The sequence below is a fragment of the Macrosteles quadrilineatus genome, unplaced genomic scaffold (assembly GCF_028750875.1).
Source record: "Macrosteles quadrilineatus isolate MER2022 unplaced genomic scaffold, UCM_ALF_1.0 Scaffold_9__3_contigs__length_116548681, whole genome shotgun sequence".
NCBI lineage: Eukaryota > Metazoa > Arthropoda > Insecta > Hemiptera > Cicadellidae > Macrosteles > Macrosteles quadrilineatus.
The window spans coordinates 14,471,800-14,486,063 of NW_026542602.1; the positions used below are offsets into that span (position 1 = coordinate 14,471,800).

The 14,264-nt window shown below is 35.4% G+C and overlaps 2 protein-coding genes across 2 annotated transcripts in view; one reads left to right on the top strand and one right to left on the bottom strand.

Moving 5' to 3' along the window:
- The window catches only part of LOC129004178 (GATOR complex protein WDR24-like), a 37,298-nt gene extending 32,039 nt beyond the window's left edge, over positions 1–5,259 (bottom strand). Inside the window, exon 1 of the mRNA XM_054432638.1 lies at positions 5,068–5,259. Coding sequence (XP_054288613.1) covers positions 5,068–5,164 — 97 coding nt within the window. The 5' untranslated portion in view covers positions 5,165–5,259. The remainder of the gene's footprint in view (positions 1–5,067) is intronic.
- A 6,905-nt stretch (positions 5,260–12,164) lies between these two features.
- Positions 12,165–14,092, top strand: LOC129002587 (uncharacterized). The gene has a single exon (XM_054430508.1). The coding sequence runs from the start codon at positions 12,304–12,306 to the stop codon at positions 13,516–13,518; it is 1,215 nt and encodes a 404-aa protein (XP_054286483.1). The 5' UTR covers positions 12,165–12,303; the 3' UTR covers positions 13,519–14,092.
- The last annotated feature ends 172 nt before the right edge of the window (positions 14,093–14,264 follow it).

The window sequence follows — 14,264 nt, forward strand, 5'->3', positions numbered from 1 at the left end:
GAATTGAACTCAGTGATATAGACAACAGAAAGCAATCACCGATGAATACAGTTGATGTTAATTTAGTTCCGTCTCTAGAGGATATATTCGAAAAATACTCAGAAATTTTTGAAGAAAGAATCGGATGTGTTCCCAATGTTGAAGTCAAACTCCAACTCAGAGATAATGAAAAACCAGTTTTTACTAGGGAACGTGATGTCCCTTTCGCATTACGAGAGAGAGTAGAAAAGGAACTTACAACCCTCGAGTCTCAAGGAATCATAACTCCAGTCGCATCAAGTGATTGGGGGTCACCATTGGTTGTTATCCCAAAGCCAGATGGAGGAGTCAGACTATGCGTGGATTACAAGTGTGGGGTTAATTCAAAACTTGTCTCATCTAACCACCCCATTCGACGCATTGATGATGTCCTACATAGTCTCCGCGGATCAAGATACTTCTGCAAGTTGGATCTTCATAAGGCTTATTTGCATCTAAAAGTCGATGAAGAGGGAAGTAAGATTCAAACAATATCAACCCATAAAGGAATGTTCAACATGAATCGTCTCAGTTTTGGAATAAAAACAGCCCCTTCTGAGTTTAATCGAATTTTGTCACAACTATTAAACGGATTATCAAAGGTAGAAGCATACTTTGATGATATCATTTGTCACGGAGAAACTCTCGAGGAGTGTATGAAGAACCTTATTGCATGTTTGGAATGTCTCAAGAAGAATGATCTACATCTTAACAGAACAAAATGTGTTTTCATCATGGAAAGTATTAATTACCTTGGACATGTGGTGTCATTCAATAAGATTCAAAAATGCCCTAAAAAGGTTGAAGCAGTTACTCAGATGCCTCGCCCTCGAAATGTTGATGAGGTAAGACGCTTTCTTGGCTTAGTTACATACTATGCAAAATTCATTCCTGACTTCTCTTCAAAAACACATCCGCTACGATGTTTGCTTCGAAAAGGAGAAAAATTCTTTTGGTCAGCTGCTGCTGAAACCTCATTTCTGAATCTGAAATCTGAACTTTGTAGTGATACAGTTCTTATCCCTTTCGACCCATCAAAACCAGTTATTCTCACAACAGATGCTAGCCCAACTGGAATTGCTGCAATACTCAGTCATGATATCGATGGTCAAGAAAGACCAATTGCATATGCATCCAGAGCATTGACTCAGGCTGAAACCAATTACAGCCAACTTGATAGAGAAGCTCTAGCAATCATCTATGCAGTCACCCATTTTTACAATTACGTTTTTGGTAAAAAATTCACTCTCGTCACCAATAATAAACCATTGTCACATATCTTTCATCCAGGACGTGCCCTGCCACGAATGACATCATCTCGCTTATTGCGTTATTCTTCATTCCTCAGTGGTCTTGACTATACAGTTCGATGCAAGAAAGGGAAAGACAATGAAAACGTGGATTGTTTGTCTCGAAGCCCAGTTCAATCATCAATTTCATCTGAACTAACATTCGACAAAGAAATAAACACAATCAATGCAGAAACCTTACTTCAAATCTCCAGCACAGTGATAACCGCAGAAGCGATCAAAGAAGAAACAGCAAAAGACCCTGAGCTTCAAGTTCTTTTGCATGAACTGAAAAATAGTCGCAAAGATAGCCCTTTGTCGATACCTACTTTATCGAATGTTAGTTCAGATGAATAGTATGTTGTCTGAGATCATGTAAGGGCTTTACATGATCTCAGACAACATACTTTTCCGATCAGATCGAGTCGTAATTCCCAAATGTCTTCAAAATCAAATTCTAAATGAGCTCCATGAATTACACCTCGGAATTACTAAAATGAAACAGCTTGCTAGAAGATATGTATATTAGGAAGGTATGGACAAACAAATAGAAAGACTAGTGAAAAGCTGTGAAGCTTGTGCTAAAGTTCGTCACAATCCACCAAAGGCTCCGGTACATCCGTGGGATCAGCCCGATGATAACTGGGAAAGAGTGCATATTGATTATGCCGGTCCATTGGATGGAAATTATTTCCTCATGTGTGTAGATGCAAAATCAAAGTGGGCAGAAGTTCGCATTCTTCGAAATGCTCCTTCCTCAGCAACGACGATGGCACTACTTGAAAACATTTTCTCAGTCCATGGGTACCCCTCGTTCTTAGTCTCGGACAATGCCACTATATTCAAAAGTGAGGAATTTATTAACTACTGTAAAGAACGGGGGATTTTTCAAAAATTTACTGCTCCTAACCATCCTGCAACGAATGGCCTGGCGGAACGAAACATACAAACCTTAAAGAGAAGACTTATTGCTGCTGCCGATGATCCAAGCCCAATTACCACAAAGCTACAAAACATTAGCCTATGTTCAGATATCGAGCAACACCTTTGGCATCAGGCAAGACTCCAGCAGAGTTGTATTTGAACAGGAAGATTCGGATTAGACTTGACACACTTCTCCCTAACCCAAAGGCAAAACTTCCATCAAAATCAATTGCACCTCTTCGCGTCCGCTCTCTTAAAGTGGGGGAGAGAGTTCAGGCAAGAGTTCACCTGGGAAGTAAAGACATATGGCAGTTTGGTACAGTCAAGAGAAAATTAGGTCAATACCATTACATTGTTGAATTGGATTCTGGACGAAGTTTAAAACGACACATAAATCAATTGATTTCGACTCTTGTATCCAAGAAGAAAGTTACATTTACAACACACAACGAACAAGATAGTTCTGTTGTTCCAAGACGGATACCTATAATAGACTGTCAAGCACCACCACAAGAGATCCACCCAGAGTCTGAATCAAGTTCAAACAATCCAACAGAACTAGAAGGTACTCTAAGGGAAGAAAATCTAGATAGACCTCAAGCCACAGAACAAAAAAGAAAATAATTAACTCGTCCTTCCAGACAACGCAAGGTTCCGTCCTATCTTAAGGACTTTGCTCTCCAGTAATTAAGTGGGGGAGAATGTTATGAACATATGAATCAGTTGTTACCATAGCAACCAAAATGTTAATCATCAAATGTTGTTTACTTTTCAATTCTGATCTTTAATATAACACAGTTACTTCTATTTCAACACTCTGTCTTTTTATATTCTAATATTTCCACTCGAAAGTCATCTCAATCAATCACTAACAACAACAACCATATGTGAAGTGACAGCAATAGGCCTATTAACTTATGCACACTCTATGGTGCAAGATCGCCGAAACAGCTGTGGCAATTATTATTGCCAACCACAAAAACAAAATAACCCTTTTAAAATGCAGTGTGATGTTTATTACCCTATCATAAACATTGTGTATCATTTCGTTTTTTGGACGGATATATCCGTCTTTAGCCCAGAAAAGAAATTTCTCGGGACGGATATATCCATATTAAGCCCAGAAAGTAAACAAAGATTGACGGATATAACTTATCCGTCCATAGCCCTGGAAGAGTTAGGCCTAAGACTTAAATAATGAAGTGCTCTTAATTTGTAATTGTATACCGGTAATCATTATTCTTAAGTTGTGAGTTGTTGACGAAAAAACTACACTTAGCCTAGCCTATCTCTCTTTTTTAAGTATGGCCTATTGACATTATACAAGACAAATAAAGACAAAACACGGTAGGCCTAGCTTATTCAAATAATAATTAGTGATGTGCGTATCGATACAAGGACCGCAAAATATCGATATTTTGTATCGATACATGGGAGTGTATCGATACACACCTATAGCCAATATCGTATCGAATATGTATCGTATTGTTTATTGATTAATATAAATCTTATTTTTATGGTAAGAAATTTGTCTTCCCATCTTCCTCCCCTCAAAAGAAGTATTTGAAATTTGATATTTTACCCTAGCATCTTCAAAAACACTGATAAAACATGTATTTTCAGCTATGTTTTGCAAATAACCTCAAAACTAGGGCCACCATTAATGGAAGTGGGGACCCTCATTGTCCATATTATACTATTTAATGTGTACATGGCATACCCACCATCATTATTAGTACTTTTTGGTTCAATTAATTATCCCTGTGTAAAAACTAGGAAAACAATAACAAAATGTTTTCCAATTTGAGGGTTTACCGGAATCTGGAGGTTATGTAGGCCTATGTATGTTTTATACAAATAAAAAGACACAAGAAGGTCTTATAATAGGCTGCACTTTACTTGACGTCCTACACTCATTCGATTGTTTTTTCGATTCGATATTTTCATTCGATTGTTTCATTCGATATATCGTTTGGTTAGTTAGGTTAGGTTAACCTTACCTAACTAACCAAACGATATATCGAATGAAGCAATCGATTAATCGATATTTTCATTCGAATGAGTGTAGGACGTCAAGTAAAGTGCAGCCCTTATAATATAATAAGTTATTAATAACCTATTATAACCCTCTTTACAAGCTCGTAAGTAACATAGTATTTGTCTATGCAGCTTGTATATATGAGATATTTTTTTTATATATAAATTATAAATAAACAATACAATACGATATTTTATCCGATACAGATAAAAATCGATACATGAGGATACGATACGATACGTACGTATCGATACACCACGTTCCAGTATCGATACATTGACCCGTATCGCCCATCACTAATAATAATATACCCTAAGTTAGTCGTAAAAGTTAGGTGAGAGTCAATAAAAATTCTTGACAGGTGCATGAGTAGTTCAAGCAGAAGACTTTGGTCCAAGATACTGTCTTCACCTATGGGAATTTACTACACAAGTTTTGACCCTGGTGTTTTTGAACCCATAATCTATGAGTCCAGCTACGCCTGTAGAAACCAAAAAGGGTGAAAGTTTCGTAACTTGGGCTATAAGATCTGTCCAACCACAAACATGAAATTTCACTTTCACCTTTCACTTAGGGCAACACATTATAATAGGCCTAACTTAGGCATAATTGTATGTGGCGCCTAGGCTAGACCTAGGTAAAACTTTCGTTTTGTTAAAATAGGACAGTTTTTGGAAAGGACTAGGCCTACTGTAACCGTTTTTGAAATCGTGGAAATTGTATTAAGATCAAGAATATGTGATGCATGTTTCTTAAATTTCAGCCAATAGAAAAATGGAATACTAAGTTAAAGCTTACCATTGCGTCCGGCAATGACAACTTGGTTATTGTCTTTATTAAGTGCAAGAGCGTTGACCGGTCCATCTTGTATAGCACAAATAGTTTTAGCTGACATTGCATCTAGTTTCTTGAAAATAGCTAGATAGTCACACTTTTACTCGTTAAATTACATTTTCGATAAATATCTGTACTTAAATCACACCAAATGTTTACACGTCCATAACCTAACAACAATAACTGTTTTTTGTTTTGTTGTGTTGTAAGTTGTTGTATGTAAGAATGGTCAAAAGCAAAGCAAAAAGCAATACAATTTTTTAATCGGTTCCTGGAACTTCGAATTCCTCCCCACCCTTTGTCAGCTAGCAGCTGTTATAAGTACCTTCTGTGCACAGCAATATTTTGTTGCATGTAGACTCTTCCTACTCATTTCCCACAACATAGGATGGACTGTAAGAAAATACCAGAGGCATTGACTATAGTCAATGTAAAGGTAACGCAACAAGTAAAAGAAGGATTTTTCCAACTAAGTGGTACTCGATCTCATGTGATGGAACTAAGTGGTGAGATGAACTCGAAATTTGAATGGTTTGTTGTAGTTTTTAGCGAATTTCCCATTTAGGGAATAAGCTATTAGTACTCATGGTAAGACCTGGACCCGGGACCGATTTACTTTTTCTTTTTGAGGTCCATAGAGACCAAAAACACCATCCGTTTAAATTCATATATATATACATATATATATATATATATACATAACATATATATTCTTGAGGAGATCTTGATAGAGTTTATGATGAAAGAAACATGAAACATTGCAAATTTTCGTTTACTATACAAACGTTTTCAAGCAAAGAGAATGAAAATGTAAAGATGAACAAAATTTGGTTTTGTTCATCTTTACATTTTCATTCTCTTTGCTTGAAAACGTTTGTATATTAAACGAAAATTTGCAATGTTTCATGTTTCATTCATCATAAACTCTATTAAGATCTCCTCAAGAATATAAAATTCATTTGGCATTTTCATCAAGTAATATAATATATATATATATATATATATATATATATATTGTTATTGTGTACATCAATGAGGGCTACTTTAAATGTTACTAAGGCCCGCTTTCCCCAAATCACGCTTAACTTGAGCTAGTTTAAAAGGCTTGAGCTTAAGCCTTAGTTCGTTTTCTCCATGTCCACGGATAAAAGGTTTAGTTTAAGCGCCGGTTTGTCTTGGTTGGCTACCCTGTTTGTTTTGTTTTCTTGTGGATTGCATTAAATCAGCTGTCAAAAGTTATGTTTATGTTGTATTAAATATTAAACGAGAGGTTAGGATATAAAGATAGTGTTACAACTTCTGCCGAGGTTTAACTACATTATTAAAGCTCAATTTAATATTTCATTAGTAATTCATCTTGGTTATCTTTTTTTAAGTTTTTTTTTAGTTTAGTAGAAGAATCTGAAGTGATGGAAGAATCTAAAGACATGAAAAGAAGTAAAAACTTCAAAGATAGTGAGGTGGATCTGTTATTGAGTTTGGTGGATATGAAGAAAGGTGTATTAGAAGATAAAAAGACAGACAGTACTACATTTAAAGAAAAAGAAGCTGCCTGGAGAGAAATTGAGAAAGACTTCAACATGAACAGTGGAATTTTCTATAGGGACACAAAAACTCTGAAGAAGAAATATGAAAATTTGAAGAAAAATGCTAAACGTAAGTTTGCTGACGAGAAGAAGTATGTTTTGGGGACTGGTGGTGGTCCCAGCCAGGTATCTGAGGTGACAGATATAGATTTCCGTATTAGGGACATAGTTGGCGAGGTAGCCATACATGGAAAAAAGTCATCTTTTGACTCTGATGCTGGATTAGAAGTTCAGGATGAAGAAGACTTTGATGTCCTAAACTTACCAGTCCTATATGAAGACGACTTGCATCAGAATACACCAGAATACTTGCAGACAACAGTCACTGGCACTGGCAGCCTTCCTGCAGATAGCCAGAGCAATGTTGTATGCCTAGACTCTAGTAGGCCTGGTACAAGCTGTGGCAAGCTCAAGATTGATAGAAGTCTGTTAAAATGTTCACCATCTAATGACAATAAAAGCATTGGCCTAGTCAAAACAACTCCAAAACAAACACCTTCTGAGGAAACTGGCTTTGATCAAACATTTTCCATAAAAAACTTGCGGACCAAAACATCGTCAACTATTGCATTTCGAAAGAAAAAGGCGGCTCATCCACTAGACAATACTGTAGCGGGTAAGAAGATTGATTTGCTCACCATAGCTAAGCAAGAGCTTATCGAGCTACAAAAGAAGTGTCTGGAACAACAAATGCGTTTTCAAGAGCAGGAACAAGAACTGCGAACAAAAGTGTATGAGGGAGGAACATAAAAAAAATTAACTTACTGGATTTGCAAATCAAGAAAGAAGAATTGGCCTTAAACAAGTTTTCAAGTTCAGTGTAATCCCAAAACAACCTGCTTAGGCTTAGTAGGTGTTAAATTCATTTGTCTTGTTCACGTAATTATGTTTAAAGCACAGTAGGCTATAAATATCTTTAGGCTAATTTTAGTAGTTGTCTTTCGCAGTATTTGTTTAGCCTAAGTTATCTGGTAAATACAATTTATATTCAAAACTTAAGCTGATTTGTTCTCTTTTTCAGTCCACACATTTCATACTGTAATATATTTCATAATAACTATGTCAAAAAGTTATAGGCAACACAATTAATTATTATAACAACATATTTATTAAGGAAGACTTTTGATATAAAATATTATATTTAAAACAGTTTCAGAACTAAACACAAAATATAGTAGCGCTACATAGCCTTAAACAAGGGCAATTTTGTAACGTTGCTAGTAATGTTTAAAACAAGGGGAAATCGGACTGATCACCCGATAGGAATTATTGCTGTTTGGAGGGACGCCTTCAACTGCCCCAATACACAATATTACTAGTAGGTCTTGCAATTGCCGCCTCTCCACTGAAGGAGCAAGATAAATTCAATCTGTAGCCAAGGGAGCTACACGTGCCGACCATCAGTAGCCCTCAGGTTTCAGGTTGTCACTAATTTCATCTCATCCAACAAAAAGTCAATATTTTAGAGAAGACCCCTGAAATAACCTGAAATCAAATTATTCCGAGTTATAAGATTTATGTCTCGAACGGTAAGTCTTCTGTTCTGTGGTTGTCCTTGAGGTAGTTGGTGAAACACAACTGCTTCGAGAGCTTCAATGGCATTCATGGCTTCTTCATTGACTTCGGGGACATCTTCTCGTTCTTGTATGCAAATATTATGCAGAACAGCACAAGCAACAATGATACTTTCAACTCTATCTATCTTGAGTCGAATTCCTAGGGCCAAAGCAGGAAACCTTCTTTTCAAAACGCCAAAGCAACGTTCTATGGGATTCCTCGTCCTTACTTGTGACTCTTGGAATAATCTCTCCTCTGGAGTATTCACTACCTCTAATGGGGTTATCAAAAAATTCGTGCAACCATAACCACTGTCACCTACCAAAACATGGTTCCCATAAACATTGCTTTCCAAGTCTTTCTTTACTTTAGAAGAGTTAAAAATATGTGAGTCGTGAGTTGACCCGGGCCACCTAGCAACAATGTTCCGCAAGGACAATGAAGAGTCACAAATTCCCTGTACATTCATTGTAAAAATGCCTTTCCGATTTCTATATAATTCGGCATTTTCACCACCAGGTGACTGAATTTTTATGTGTGTGCAGTCCAATGCCCCTACACATTTAGGAAATCGAGCCTTCTCATAAAATCCACTTGAAACTTTCTGTATTTCCTCATGCTCAACTGGCATTTTGATTACCTGAGGACAGAGCTCAGCTAGAGCAATGGACACTTGCTTAACCACTTTACTGGCTGTTGAGTAGTGAATGCCACCTAACTCGGCTATGTTAATTAAGAATGTCCCTGATGCAAAAAAACGTAAAGTTGTTAACACTTTCACTGCTGGAGACAATGCACGGTTTTTGTCCGTACGTGAAGATATTCTATTTTGTATCATTTCAATAATAATATTGGCTGTTCTTTTGTGAATTCGAAATCTGTCAAAGAAATCCAGTTCTTCCCACTTTTCAAAATGGTCAGTTCTAAGCCTGAAAATAGTTGGGCCCCTATTTCTCGGTAAAATGGCATAAAAATCTTCATCTTCAACTTCACCTATAACTTCCAATATTTCTTCCATTATAGCGTACCGGTAATAATTAAATTTCAAACAGAATCTACTAGTTATTGAGAATAAAAATCTATTTAACAAGAAACAATTTTAGGGTTATATTATTGTAAAACACAAACACACCAGCTGTTCTTCTTCTTCCATGCTGAGCTTAAATTAAGCCTTGAGTTAAACCTACTGTACAGGTGGCTTAAAATGTTCTTCGGCTTAAGCCTCATTCAAAGAGTGGGGAAAGTCAATATTGAGCTTAAGCTGTTACTTAAGCTATACATCTAGCTTAAGCGGCGTTGGGGAAAGCGGCCCTAAGTAAATCAAAAAACCACAGTACCCTAAAATAAAATGTTTTAGGGTACTGTGGTATTTTGATTTACTTAGTAATATATATATATATCCGTTAGCGTGATAACTCGAGCAAAAATCATCCGATTTTGATGAAATTTGGTACAAACGTGTATACCTAAGTTTATTCAAACGAGTTCGCGAACCAGCATGATCGCACTATGGGAACAGGGGTTTATGGGGGTTTTATGGGGCAAAAATTGTTTTTTCCCATTTTTGACCCTAAAAACTTAAAATTTAGCATTTTCTTTCCTAACCATTTTGTAGAGCTTAAAAAAACAAATAATTTAGTATATTGAAGCGTTATTATGCGCCTAATGGTTACGGAGAAAATTCCAAAAAACTGTAAATTTAAAATTCCCATCATGTTATTCTTATGGAGAATGAGTAAACTGTTGTAGTTTGCTTGTTTATGATCATACTTTGATAACATTTGGAATATGCATTAATTTAATACTAAACTACTAACATTTTACAAATAACACCTTTTTACCCACCCTGTTCCGTTGTAGCAAACCTAAGTACCATTAAACTAATGTTAGGGAATAAATGTGATATTTTTATGGAGACATTTTAGTGTTAATCCAATCAGGCAAATGGAAATTTGCTTAGTCTGCAGGTTTTCTGCGGCTGGGGTATTTTATAATTGTAACAATTATATACCGTTCAATTATTGTAACACAATATTAATTGAATCGGTTCCACTAATTAACTAAAATTAATCACTTCGTAAACAATAAACATATACTCCCTTATATTAGCGAATTTCCCTATAGGGAAAAGTAGTTATTACACCGTAGGTGGCACAGTAAGACCTAGGCCCGGAACCGATTTACTTTTTTTCATTTAGATGTCCCCAGAGGCCAAAAACACCATCTGTTCAAAACTCCATGTGTCTGTGAACGTGATAACTTGAGTATCTCAGCCTGATTTCGATGAAATTTGGCTTGAAGATGTAGGACAGGATAAACTTGGATGAGTTCACCAAGTTTGCGAACCAATGATCGAGCAATGGGAACGGATTTTTTGGGGGTTTTGGAGTAAAGATTGGTTTTCCTCCTTTTTGACCCCCAAAACATACAATTTCCCAATTTCTCTTTAAACCATTTCAAAGAGCTTAGCAAAATATAATTTAGTAATTGAATTGTTTTTTATGGTTATTCAAATCAAATAATTTTTATTATCATGGACATTTATCTGGCTATATGCATTAACTACTGACGATGTCATTGAAGCAGAACATAAAATTTCAATGTGCATTGTCTAAATATTCAGAGTTAGGTATGAGTGGCTAGGAAAGTCTGTTGAATTATTAATACAAATTCCTTTCAACTAGGCCTACAGGGTTAACAATCACAATTGAGTCAATAGACTATAAAACAAATTAATGATTAACAAAATTATAGAAAACAAAAATATACTATAATAGAAGTATTTAGAGGTTTAAAGTTACAGACTTATCACAGAGGTTGTTCCAGGAACTCTTTAATAGTGTAAAAAGGGTTTCATACTTATTTACATATTATATTAGCCTTATTATTACCTTTCTAACATTATTATAACAACATGATTATTTTAAATATTTGCTCGAACAAAACGTAGTAAGCCTTGAAGGTAACCGTTGATTTCGACGGGTTTCACCTAGGGTAACTTATTTGACCCCTTATTGTGTATTGTGTAGGGATCTTCATTCAGGACTATGACTGGTAGTGTTTTTAAAGAATAAATAACAAAATATAAACGTTAGCAAGCAGTACTTAATTATTGATTGAAAAAAAGCAAAATATGCCATTCGGATATATTCTAGCGAGTTACACAGTGTTTCAAACTCGATTGTGTGTTTTTTTTTTGTTCTTTATAACATATCAGAGCTTGCAATGGATGGAGATAAATTAATTCTTTAGCTATTATTTAAAAGCTAAAACCAAATGTGAAAAGACTAATTTACGGATTCTCAAAATGGTTTTGTAAATACTCAAAGAAACAATTACAAAATTTCAGTTCATCCGAGGGCGTAGTTTGGACATTTGTGTATATATTAATAATGTCACACCAGAAATAAGGTTCTTTTTTGTAGGATCATGTTTACTTGGTAACCAGCCAGCCGGTGGTACCCTCTTGAGGGAATATTTTAGTAGAAATCCAGCCAGGTTAGTGAAATATGCTTAGTCTGCAGGTTTGCTGCAGCGGGGGGTATTTTTAAAATTAAATTCTTTTAAAATGTATTGAAATATTTACATTTTGGAACATTTACTCGAGATTACAATCATGTTTTTAAACTAATATCTAATTTTTTTATTATTAGGCAAGTAATTCCCGTAGTTTAATCAATTTCATTCAATTCCAAACAATCCTAAAATTATAAGGATATAATACAAAAATACCTAATCTAAATTCATCCTGTTTTATTTTAAAATGCCATCTTAAATAGTGAACAAAAGTCGCAAAGTCATACAGCAAGACAATAGGTAGGTACTGTACTTCAACCTTTATCTAGGATCCAGATAAGGATTGAAGTGGAAAGCATTTTCTAGTGATAACTGAGATATCTTTCCAAAGCTGCCAGTTGAGCCTGTTAGTGTGTGTTAGTGCTGCCATTGTGCAATACTGGTTGTCTGTGAGTAGATAATTATAGACTATTGTTTCATTCATTCAGTTCAGTTGAGCTATTTTAGTACATCATTGTACATCGGGTTTTCTTGTGCTATAATGTCAGTCACCTTGTTAAAGGAGGTTATACTGCCAGCAGCATGTTCAAAAAACGGATTCAAGTTAATTGAATGCTCATTGGATTCTGAATACAAAGGAGGAGACCAGTTTCAATCTAACGTTGTGTTTGTAACAGCCACAGTACTAGAGGGAAGTAACAAAAAGGACCTCCCATTGGTGGTAAAATTTGAACCTTTTGACAAAGAAATACAAAGAGAGCTGAGAACAGCTATTCAATTTCACAACGAGGTATTAGTGTACAACGATCTATTACCATTGTTAAATAAATATAATAAGATTACACAAATATTCCCAAAATTTTACCATGGCATAAGTACATTGACTTTGCCCGAAGACGATGTAATAGTCATTGAAGACTTGAGACCTAAGGGCTTTCAAATGGCAAAGCAACGAGTAATGTTGGACTACGAACATTTGAAGTTGGCAATGGAAAAGTTAGGAATTTACCACGCTTTGTCATATATAACAAAACACGAGAGACCAAATGAATTTTACAATCTTGTCAAAAATCTGAAGGAAACCACCTGGATAGATGATGGTTTGGTAATTTCCCCAGTCATCAAGCATGCCTTCCACAGAGCAATGGATCCTTTGATAGCAGCTGATAAACATTCTGCGATATTGCAAAAAGTACTCTCCCGAGTGGACGAAAGTGTTGTGAAATTCCTCCTGGAACTAGTTCATCCTGAAGAACCTCTGGCTGTCTTGTGTCATGGTGATTTCAACAGGAACAATATGCTCTTTAAGTACAACCAGGACGTCCCTGAGAGTGTAAGGTTCTTTGACGTCGCCACTGCTCGATACTCTTCACCATCAATCGATATTGCGTTCCTCCTATTCATGAATTCCACCAAGGAAGTAAGGTCAGCTCACTGGGATGATTTACTCTCAGTCTACCACCAGTCTTTGACCAATAATCTTGGTGCCATTCATGGACCTTCGATGCAACAACTACAAGAAGAGATGAGGCTGAAAGGAGTCTACGGTTACGTTCACGCGTCGTTCTTCCTCCCCATGATGCTGTTTGAGAGTGACTTTACAATGGATGATCTTTTGAACTTGTCTCCCGAGGAAGTCGCAGTGAAGCAGGCTAAGATCGGAGGAGAAGAAGGAACAAAGATGTTGATGGAACTGGTGGAGGAGCTGGTTAGTAGAGGATGTCTCACTTTGGATCATCCGTTTTTGATGCAGTAAGAAATATAGTCTTGTTTTATGTGAACAATGGTTTCAATTAATTTTATGTTTTTAAAAATTTGCAAAAATATGTTTGACCAACAATGTAATTTAATTTCCTGTAGAGAAAGACCGATTTTCCAATCTTCTTTAAGAAAGTGATATATAATTTTTGAAAATTAAGTATAATTTGTAGACTTGTTTTGATTTTTGTTTTAACCACATAATAGAAAACGAAAATAAAAATAATATTTATTTTTCTTCTCGTGTTTTTGACACTTTTTCATTTGTAAAAGTTGTACCTAATTTACTTACAATACCCATAAAAATATATCAACTCTACTAAAAATTAAGACTTTTATTTAAAAAAATGGTAATAATTTAATCTAACCCCACAAAGAGGTTACAAAAACAATTCTGATATTTTTTCTTTGTTTTACAACCTTTTGAATGTAAAACAGGTTGAATTCATCTTTTGGTAATATTGGAAACATTGTGAAAGTTTTATTTTAATTGGTATTAAGAAGTTTAGGCTTTGCAAAAGGTACATTTGTTACAATAGTCGTTTAACAGTAAAGTTATTCAAAAAGTGCAATGTATTACTTCTTATTTAACCTTGGACAACTATTTCTTTACAAAAAACTGGGTTAAGAGTGCATGTTGATTCTTAAAATCTCCCTTTTTTCGTTATTTTAAAGTCAAATGAGGTCTAATATTATCTTAACTGTATCTAATATTCAATTTTAAATTTTCCTCATTCGTAAATG